The 11,370-nt window shown below is 46.0% G+C and overlaps 1 protein-coding gene across 1 annotated transcript; it reads right to left on the reverse strand.

Moving 5' to 3' along the window:
• Positions 1-186: 186 nt before the first annotated feature.
• Positions 187-10,099, reverse strand: ACADS (acyl-CoA dehydrogenase short chain). The gene is made up of 9 exons (XM_056859393.1): positions 9,940-10,099; positions 6,459-6,608; positions 6,152-6,263; positions 4,289-4,440; positions 3,751-3,921; positions 1,948-2,085; positions 998-1,093; positions 750-806; positions 187-433 (listed from the first exon to the last, which is right to left on the reverse strand). Exons 1-9 carry the CDS (start codon positions 10,084-10,086, stop codon positions 281-283), a joined length of 1,176 nt encoding a protein of 391 aa, XP_056715371.1. The 5' UTR covers positions 10,087-10,099; the 3' UTR covers positions 187-280.
• Positions 10,100-11,370: the final 1,271 nt, after the last annotated feature.

The raw sequence follows: 11,370 nt of genomic DNA on the forward strand, positions 1-11,370 counted from the left end.
AACAGACTCACCTAATGAACTCCTGGCCTCCTCTCAAAAGGCTCATGGCGCTCTGATTAGCCACTGTTAGCCTAAGAGGTGTATGTCCTACCATTTCAGAACAATCAAAATTTCTCAAGTCGTCTGACCCATAAGAATTTACACCATCCCATAAAAGGTCAGTGGCTAAAGGAGAGGGCTTGCTCTTTGGCACCCAACTGGCAAGTGTTTTTGCCCAAAGCACAGTCTACTACCAAGAGGCACTTAAACACAAGTCTTCCCCTTCCCCAGCCCTGTGACTTCAACCTCGGTACTCCTTCAGCAGTTGCCCTGCGATCACCAGCCTCTGTATCTCACTGGTTCCCTCGTAGATCTCAGTGATTCGAGCATCACGGTAGTGCCGTTCTGCTGGCATTTCTGTCACGTAGCCCATCCCTCCCAGTATCTGGATAGCCTGAAAGCAAAGCATTTAACGGTCACCCAGGTAAGCCTGGGGCTTAAGCAAAAGGGGAAGCAGAGACTGCACAATTGGGGAAAGGGTTTCCAGGGGACCAACCCGACTCCCACCAGATCTACAAGTTTGAAATAGTCATGTAAGTCTCCCCCGCTCAGTGCAGCTATTGTGTTTTTTTCCAGTCTGAATGATGGAAACACTCCAAAGCCTTGGCTGAGGGCTCTGTTCATCCTTCATAAACCAACAGAACACCTGCAACAGGGAAAGGGTTCCCCCCGGAAAATTCTTCTGCCATTGCCAACACAAATCTGCTTACCTGATGGGAAATGGCAGTCGCCGCCTCAGAAGCAGCCAGCTTGGCCATTGCAGCTTCCTGTTGTTGAAAAAAGAACAGCTGGGGCAGCAGTGCTGTGGGATGGGGAAAGCCCATTGCCCTAGAAGCTATCCCCACTTCCCTGGGCCTTGCAGGAGAGGGGACCCAAAATCCATTGAGCATCTTGCCCTTTGCATCACTTTTTAGGATGCCTGACAGAACACCCCCCCTACACACACACAATACAATACCTTGGTGAAGGGCTTCCCATTGTCCTTCAACATAGCTGCTCTCCAGGTCAGCAGACGGGCACTCTCAAGCGCCAGGGCCATGTCAGCCAACTTGAACTACAGGCAGACAGATGTCCGAATTACAGCTATCCTCAAGCACTTTTTTTTAAAAAACACACACTAATAAATACTGGCTTGGACAGACTGATGTGGAAACGTAAATGGGTTTCATGCTGTCCTGCTTGCGGAAGATTTTGTGCAACACTGAGCACTTCCCTCCCTATATATTACAGGGCCCAGAACTTGGTTGTACGAGATCTTAACGAGTGTAGAAACACAAGTGGGGATATGGTAAGTGACTTGGTAAAAGTGGGCACTGTGGTCTTTTTCTCTCATTTATGCTTGCACTAGATCCAATCCTATGTTCATGGGAGTATGATACAAAACTAAATGCAGATTCTAAGGCACCCCAACTAACGCAGCTAGGTCAGATTAAGGGGGTGGGGAGTCAATGGAAAACAAACACCTGCCCTATGGAGCACAATCCACCAGGAAGTCCTTCTTTGAAAACGTGACCGAATGGCTCCCCCGTCTTGTGTGCTTGTGCAGTTCTTCCATTTCAGCAGGGTTTGCAAAGCCCAACCTTCCCAGTGGACTATGGTCCATGTTCACTAATGGGAGGGTACGGGGCACCTTTTGGATCATCTGACTCGGGTACCAAATTGTCTGACCAGACAGGGAGACAAATTTCTATAACGTCCCTGCTCCATGGCCAATACGCTGTAACAAAGCTCCAGGAACCACGCTTTTCAATTTGTAAACCAATTCCAGTGCTGAGCCCTCATGATCCAACTGGCCTTTGAAAAGTGTTTCTTAACATACCACCTCCCCCACAACCCTCTACCTCCAAAAAAAGAAATTTTAGATGTTTCAGTATTTGTGGCGGCTCCCAAGACAACTAGCAACAGTACCTGAATGGCCTGCAACTTAGTGATGGGAGCACCAAAGGCCATCCTCTTTTCAGAGTAATCCACAGCACAGTCTAGAGCTGCCTGGGCTACTCCCAGAGCCTGTGAGGCAATTCCGATCCTGCCACAGTCCAAGGTTTGCTGAAAAACAAGGGGGAGTAGGGAAAGGAGAGAGAATGATCTTTCATGGTTCTCCCAACGCCCACTTGTTCTAAAACATATGGGAATGGAAACTACTGAGGGAATTTGAAATTGCCAGTAAGAACAAACAATTATCAGTATAGTTACCAGGGGTGCCCTGCTTCCTAATAAATCATGATGGAAGTGGAGAAATGCAGGACAGATATGTGCTACTTGTGTTATTTTGTACCATACTAATTGATATGGCTGCACTCTGAAGAATCCTGGGAACTGTAATTTGAAGAGGATGCTTAGAATTCTCAGACAGAGCACATAATTTACATGCCAAAGATTCTGGGTTCAGTCCTGGCAGCTCCAGTTAAAGGACCTCAAATAGCAGGGTTAAGAAAAACTTTTCTGAGCCTGATGCCCTGAAGATCAAGTCAGTGAGAAGAGACAATACTAAGCTTGATGGGCTAATGGTCAGTCTGACTCCTTACAACTAGGGTTGCCAACATTGCCTCGGCAAATACTGAGAAATCTTAAGGGCACTGCCATGAGAGGGTGGAGTTTTGGTAGGATGTGACAGGACACTCTAGGATTTCCTCCCAAATGGCAAGGACCATAGATACAAGGGGTCATTTCTAAATCATCACTATGGAGGCCATTTTTTTTTCTCCCATTCTGCAGTTTCTCCCAAGTGGGCGACTGGGGCCGAGGGTGGGGGGCTTGCCCAGGGCAGGCAGGCCAATGACAAGCCTAATTACAAGGCAGCTTCATATGCATGTTCACGACCCCAACCCTTGGACCTTAAAACCAGCCACTGATAGGACATCTCCCATTCTTAGCTTCTCGGAGGACACAGTGCCTCATCATAGCCTTGCAGCCCCAACAGAGAGCTACTTCCATTTTTCTACCTTGTTTCTTTGATCTCTTGTTCCCAAATAATTATGGAAGAGTTTGCACAATATACTTCCCAGAAGAACTGAAATGTTTAAAAGATACAGGGGTTACTGCTTGGGAGCAGGCGATGCCTGAGCAATCCAATGGATAAAGCAGCCAAGCATCTCTGGAAACAAACACTTAAGGGGATTTCTTATTTCTCCCCCTTCTTCCTGTCCATCTCCTGCCTCTACCAAAACCCAACAGCAATTTCCTCCAAAGCCACATCTGCCTCCACATATTCTTTCTCTCCACCCACTCTATTCCACTGAGCACCTTGTCATCACTATGATCTTTGGAGGAATGCCTAAAGACAGAATTCTGCCAGAGAGAGGATAGCTATAGTAAGGGTGGTATTCAAAGGCAGTTAAGAGTGGTATAGTGGTCAGAGTGTCAGACTAGGATCTGGTAGATCCAGGTTCCAATCCCCACACTACCATGGAAACTTGCTGGGTGACCTTGGGCCAGTCACACTCTCTCAGCCTAACCTACCTCACAGGGTTGTTGTGAGGATAACAATGTGAGCCACTTTGGGAAAAGTGGACTATAAATGAAGCAAATTAAATAAATATTCAAAGACCTGTTCCTACTGTCTGAAAGGGTGTTCTATCATAGCTTTCAGCTAGCAGGCCTGCATTGTCCCTTGGGTGGGTAGAGAGAGAGGTCAACCCTGGGTGCCAATAATCAAACAGGAAAGTTGCCATTCAACAGCACTTCCTGATCCCTTGATATAAATTCACTCACCATGGCAATTTTGAAGCCCATTCCCTGCTCCCCCAGCATGTTGTCCTTGGGAATACAACAGTCCTCAAAGATGAGATTGGCAGTGGATGATGCTCTGATCCCCAACTTGTCTTCTTTCTTGCCCAGAGACAAGCCCGGGGTTGGCATTGGAACAATGAAGGCACTAATGCCCTGCAAAAACCAACAACTTTCAGTATAGTTCACAGCACTATCCAATATACACAAGCTGGCTTTCTGAATTTAGTGCAGCAAGTTGTGCAGGCCTACTCAAAGGGACAAAAAGATGCATGAAAACTAGCTTATCCTACCATTCACTTCGCTCCACCCCACCCCCAGGCAGAGCAGTGACGGAACCAGCCACTAGGCAGAGGAAAAGTCAGAGCAGATTTACTGTAATGAGGGGAATGTTTCTCAGATCCCTCTCAAGTTCCCCGCAGCCCAGCCTCTTTCACTCTTGGTGCTCTGTTCTGAACTCCCACGTATGACTGTGAAGCTCTGGAGTGCTCCCGCCAAGCAAATACCCATTTAGAGTGCTCACCTTATGTTTCAGGGATTTGTCTGTGGTGGCAAACACCACAGTCGCACTGGCATCCCAGGCATTGGTGATCCAGGCTTTGGTGCCATTTATGACCCATTCATTGCCAACGAGCCGGGCAACTGTCGAAGCGGCTCCTGCATCGCTGCCGTTTCCTTGGCAAGGCACCATGCAAGACAAAAACCAAACATGCCAGACCTGGCTCTTTTGCTCGCCAGGGACTGTGATGCCCCCATCTCAAGATCATTCCCCCACAGCTGGCCTCAGCACTTCCACTGGCAACAATTGATTGCAGCAAGCACTTAACTTATAAGCGCCATGTGTTTAACGCAGTTAGGAAACCTGGTTCACTTACATTTAGGCAACCTGATAGAATCATAGAATAGAATCATAGACACGTAGAGCTGGAAGGGACCACCAGGGTCATCTAGTCAAACCCACTGCACAATGAAGGAAATTCACAACTACCTCCCCACACCCCCAGTGACCCCTACTCCATGCCCAGAAGATGCCCTCCCTCTCATCATCTGCCTAAGGTTATATAATCAGCATTGCTGACAGATGGCCATCTAACCTCTTAAAAACCTCCAGGGAAGGAGAGCTTACCCCCTCCCAAAGAAGCCTGTTCCACTGAGGAACCACTCTGTTAGAAAATTCTTCCTAATGTCTAGACGGAAACTCTTTTGATTTAATTTCAACCCGATGGTTCTGGTCCGACTTTCTGGGGCAACAGAAAACAACTCGGCACCCTCCTCTATATGACAGCCCTTCCAAGTACTTGAAAGGGGTTATCATATCACCTTATCATGATCGTAGTGCAGGAGCTTGCACAAGGCTCAGCAAGCATTGTTTCTTCACTAAATAGGTGCGCCTGCCTTCTCTGGAGGTTTTTAAGTAGAGGCTAGATGGTCATCTGTCAGCAATGCTGATTCTATGAACTTAGGCAGTTCATGAGAGGGAGGGCATCTTGGCCATCTTCTGGGCACTGTGGGTGTGGGGGAGGTAGTTGTGAATTTCCTGCATTGTGCAGGGGGTTGGACTGGATGACCCTGGTGGTCCCTTCCAACTCTATGATTCCATGACTAGGCCTCTGCTGTTGGTCCCCTTCCTTTCTTTTGCTGCTCATCAACACTCGCAAGCAGTTTCTGCTGCTGGTCCCCCCACATCTCCCTCGCTGCTATCCTGCACCCCAATGACTGTCCTAACAGGCTCAGCCAGCTCTGAAAAGCCTCAGTAATCATTAATAGCTCCTGTGCTGAGTGTTTTGGCTGTCCAATTCGAATAGTCGATGTCCATCCTGAGTTAAAAAGCCACTGGAGCAATATGGCAAAATCTTAGAGAGCTTGTCATCAGGTTGGGATGTATTCTGTATGAACACAGAAAATAAGCAGAACAAGAAACTGGCAACACAATTTAGCAACCTGACAATTTCGGTTTTCATAAAAAAAACACAAGTTCCTAGTCTTTATGTCTGCAATGGTATGTTTCAGTGTGAAGGCAATAGCTGTTGAGAGATGGGCTGAATTAGAGTTCCAGGAGTCAGGTCCTTTGTGCCCTAAATACCACCTTGCTCTCTTCCCTTTGACTAGGGAAACCAGAATAAATTGTGCAAAATGGAAATAATCAAACTGAGCACAAGAAGGTGACAGAACAATGATTACCTGGGTGCAGTTATGTTTTTTTTTTTAGCAAGAATAAATACAGCCCTGTCTATTGTTAACACCCCAGTCCACATCCACCCTCTTCATCTGCAGTTCTGTGACTTCTCAAGATACACTATCCCCCATGAACAAAGCTCTAGCCCACAAACCTCTCTGCCCCAGAGCAAAGTCATAATCCAGCTCAGAATCTGAATGCCCAAGTTACCTGGTTCACTGAGGGCAAAGCAACCAACTTTATCCCCACTGGTGAAGGGAGCAATCCACTTCTGCTTCTGGTCTTCAGACCCAAACTTTAGAATTGGTCCTAAATAGAGGGACTTAAGGCAAATAAAAGGTATATGAGCTTCAGGTCACCTCTCAAATTATAAGCTGCCATCAACAAGAGTGCCACAAATCCCACTCTCCCTACAGCACAATAGTTATCTGCACTGTTTAACGTATAAGGGAAGTTCCAGTCTCCAGGCCGAGGGAAAGAATCCCAGGGTGTCCCACACAGCAGAATCTCATCTTACATTATTGACGCTCATGATGACACCTGTAGATGCGCAGCCCCGACTGATTTCTTCTATGGCAATGGAATACGCCAGGTAATCAAGTCCTGCTCCCATGTATTTCTCCGGCACATCCATAGCTAGCAGACCAAGGCCTCCCATTTTCTTGATCTGGATGAAGAAAACAATTAGGTGACAAAGCTCATTAACAGAGGATAGACTGAAGTGGCAACAATGTCCAGATTAAAAACCACATTAAAGAGCTTTGGGTGGAATTGGCAGAAATCAGATGGCTCTCCAGCAGGGACAACAGTTTATTCCTTCAGGAGAACCATAGCAAGTTGCTCCATTGCAGTATTACACATCTTGCAGTAATATAAAACATGGCCAGCATGCAATTTTTTTTTGTTGACTTCAAAATTTATTTGCCACTGTTGACTTTAAAATTTATTATTATTTGTTTACTTTAAAATTCAATTTATTGAGCCTTTGCGCACGGCAGCATTCTATACATCACATTTAAAGTGAAGCACGAACTGTTGTTTTTGTTAAAGTCATGGCCGGATGCAGCCTGCAATTCCACACACAGAAAAGCACATAATATGGCAGAATTCAGCTTCCTGGGAACCTCAACTTTCACTTAAAAATCCAAACCCTTACAGATGTGAACAGATGTCCTGAAAACACATGGGCACAAGGAATGGCACCATCTCACAAGTGGGATTAATTAAGCAGCCAAGAGCAAAGGTTTCAGTGCACCCCACACAGGGATTCCTTGCTCCTCCCCATGATGAATAGAAGCAAGAAAATAAAATTTGCATATCTTTACTCTCTTGCTTCTGTTCATCGAGGAAGGGCAAGGAGGTTCAGACACAGAAGCACCAAATAGCTGAATTTTGCATCAAATTATGCACATTGACACAGGTTGCTGAAGTCAGCTGCTCTTATAGTTCAACTTTCTCACTGAGACTTGGTTTGTACAGTTTAAGTCAAATAAAATCGACAGAATGGAACATCCAACAAACACAGCAATAAGGTTTGGATTGCAGAAATCTGAACATGCAGCTGAAACAAGGCATAAACGTTAACATGACACGTCAGACGATGCAGAAATTACTTTGCAAGATCATACATACGCAGCAGACAGTATGTATTATACAAAGTAGTATAGTCCACAGTCCCAAAGCATCTTTTTGAACCAGCTCTGATTACATGTGTAAAAAAGCCCTCCTGAATAATTCAGTTTTGCATAGTTTGCAGAAAGCTAGGAGGATGGGAGCCTTCCTGACCTCATCAGGCAGGCCATCTCATAAGGTGGGGGATATGACTGAGAATGCACGTTTATGGACAGTTGTTGACTTTGCCCATTCGTAGAGTGGCACTTGGAGAAGGCCCTGTTCCAATGAGCCAAGCTGTCATAATGGAGCATACAGGGAAAGGTACAGTGAGGGGGAAAAGTATTTGATCCCCTGCTGAATTTGCCCGTTTGCCCTCTGACGAAGAAATGACCAGTCCATAATTTTAATGGTAGGTCTATTGTAGCTGTGAGAGACAGAATAACAACAGGAAAACCCCCAGAAACCCAGAAGTCAGAGATTGATGTGCATTATAATGAATGAAATAAGTATTTGATCCCTTTGCAAAAGATGACTTAGTACTTGGTGGCAAAACCCTTGTTGGCAATTACAGAGGTCAGACGTTTCTTGTAAGTGGCCACCAGATTTGCACACATCTCAGGAGGTATTTTGTCCCACTCCTCTTTGCAGATCCTCTCCAAGTCAGTAAGATTTCGAGGCTGATGTGTAGCTACTCGAACCTTCAGGTCCCTCCACAGATTTTCGATGGGATTAAGGTCTGGAGATTGGCTAGGCCACTCCAGGACCTTAATGTGCTTCTTCTTGAGCCACTCCTTTGTTGCCTTGGCCGTGTGTTTTGGGTCATTGTCATGCTGGAATACCCATCCTCGACCCATTTTCAATGCCCTGGCTGAGGGAAGGAGGTGCTCACCCAAAATTTGACGATACATGGTCCCGTCCATCGTCCCTTCGATGCGGTGAAGGTGTCCTGTCCCCTTAGCAGAAAAACACCCCCAAAGCATAATATGTCCCCCTCCATGTTTGACGGTGGGGATGGTGTTCTTGGGGTCGTAGGCAGTATTCCTCCTCCTCCAAACACGGCGAGTTGAGTTGATGCCAAAGAGCTCGATTTTGGTCTCATCTGACCACAACAATTTCACCCAGTTCTCCTCTGGGTCATTCAGATGTGCATTGGCAAACTGCAGATGGGCCTGTACATGTGCTGTCTTGAGCAAGGGGACCTTGCGGGCTCTGCAAGATCTCAGTCCTTCACAGCGTAGTGTGTTACCAACTGTTTTCATGGTGACTATGGTCCCAGCTGCCCTGAGATCATTGACAAGTTCCCCCCGGGTAGTTCTGGGCTGCTTCATCACCGTTCTCATGATCATTGCAACTCCACGAGATGAGATCTTGCATGGAGCCCCAGACCAAGGGAGGTTGACAGTTAGGGTTAGTGTTAGGGTTGTCACCTTCTCACCAAGCTGCTTGGCAATAGCCTTGTAGCCCAGTCCAGCCTTGTGCAGGTCTACAATCTTGTCCCTGACATCCTTGGACAGCTCTTTGGTCTTGGTCATGGTGGCTAGTTTGGAATCTGATGGATTGATTGCTTCTGTCGACAGCAGAACCCTAACCCTAACCCTAACCCGGCTGGTTGATAGGGGATCAAATACTTATTTCACTCATTATAATGCACATCAATCTCTGGCTTTTGTCTTCTGGGTTTCTGGGGTTTTTCCTGTTGTTATTCTGTCTCTCACAGGTACAATAAACCTACCATTAAAATTATGGACTGGTCATTTCTTCGTCAGAGGGCAAATGGGCAAATTTAGCAGGGGATCAAATACTTTCCCCCCTCACTGTAGTCCCACAGGTATCATGAACCAAGGCCATGAAGGGTTTTATATGTAATAGTTAATATCTTGAACTGAATCCAGTAACTAATGGGTAGCCAATGGGAGTCTCTACAGAATGAGAGCAACGTACATGCTCTGCTTAGCTCCTTATAATAACCAAGCTGTGGCGTTTTGCACAAAAATGAGTCTCCAAAGTTGATTACAAGGGGAGGCCTACATAGAGTGCATTGAAGTAGTCTAGTCTCAAGTGTAGAATGCTTGGTTTTTAAAAGTTGCCCAGAGTTCTTTGGAAGAAAATTCGGCTAAAAATAATGTAAATAAATAATAAAAGTAAACATACCTCATCTTTGGTAAGGATGTACCGGTAAGTAATAATATGATTTTTTTTTTGCTTGATTTGGGCAGCATTAAGATCCAGATCCTGCCAAATATAACAATACTAAAGGCAATCGGGACATTTGGCTCAGTCTCAAGACACACACTTGTCTACTTGGTAAACCCGCTTGGTTTGCAAGAGGTCCTTTAGAGTCTTCCAGGATGCTACATAAAGTCTACACGGCAAGTGGTCTGTACCTGATCAGCGGGATAGCGGTGCTCCTTGTCCAGCTCAGCAGCAATGGGAGCCAGTTCTTTTTCAGCGAAGTCCCGGCATGTCTGGCGGAGCATCTGGTGAGTCTCTGGCAATTCTACGGTCTGGTATACAGTGTACAGCTGTCGCATACATTGGAAAGTTCGAGCTGGAAAAGGAAATCATGATGGGACGAGATAAAAAATAAATAAATCCTCTATTGAAGTTGGAAGGGGTCTTTGCAAGCTTCCTGCAAGCACTGGCTCCTGAAAGAATTACCCAATCTGAACCCTTCTGGTTTTTCCATCAAGAGGACAAGATTAAAGTCCTGAGCATTCAACCAAAGACAGAGATGAGAGAAAATAACTAGCGGTTGGCACATCCAGTGCAGCTGCCAAAACAGCATGTAGCAAATCCTTAACTACCTCACTCCCAGAACATTACACTTTGTCACACACACACCCTGCTTTACCATAGCCACTGCAGAAATATCACTCTGCTTTACAGCAGGGGCAACAGCTGAATTGCCTGAAAAGCTCCCATCTGTTTTACAAGCAAGGCAATTGCTTGGAGAGGATTTGCAACCTGAGAGAGCAACACACCCAAAGATCCCTTGCCAACGGTGAAGAAAGGTGAAGAGCACCTTGTGTCCCTCTCACAATTCTCACCTCTCCCATCATCTGGGGTCACGACAGAGTGAAACTTGCTTTCTTACTTCCTGGCCAATCTAGCCAAACCTGAACACCACAGGACTTGAGTGTCACGAAACAGTGTATTTCTAAGGAAAGCTACTCCAGTCTAAATGAATAGGCTTAGACTGGAGTAACTCTACTTAGGAATGCACTCAGTCTACCCCTGCTCATTACCATTTCCTCTAGCCCACCGGGCACTTCTCCCCCCAACTGTTCCACCTCCTTCTGCAGCTGTTTCAGGAGAAAACAGTAGAAGCTGCCTTTGCTATAAAAAAAAAGAAAGTTGGCCCATTGATCTCACCCAGCAAAGCACACTTGTTTGTCTCCAGGATATGATGTCCAGCGGTATACATGGGAGTGAACAGATATTTAATCAGGACCACAGCCTTCAATTTGCAAGACCTGAGCAAGGCTGTCAAAGTTAGGACATTTCGGAGGACTTTCATTCATAGGGTCGCCATGAGTCGGAAGCGACTTGATGGCACTTAACACACACACACACACACACACACACACACACACACATGTAGAAAAGGGCAAGAGTCCAGTAGCACCTTAAAGACTAACAAGAATATTTTCTGGTAGGGTATGAGCTTTCGTGAGCCGCAGCTCACTTCTTCAGAAAGCTCATACCCTACCAGAAAATATTCTTAAGTAGTAGAAAAGGGCAAGAGTCCAGAAGCACCTTAAAGACTAACAAGAATATTTTCTGGTAGGGTATGAGCTTTCGTGAGCCGCAGCTCA

The sequence above is a fragment of the Euleptes europaea genome, chromosome 13, assembly GCF_029931775.1.
Source record: "Euleptes europaea isolate rEulEur1 chromosome 13, rEulEur1.hap1, whole genome shotgun sequence".
Taxonomy (NCBI): domain Eukaryota; kingdom Metazoa; phylum Chordata; class Lepidosauria; order Squamata; family Sphaerodactylidae; genus Euleptes; species Euleptes europaea.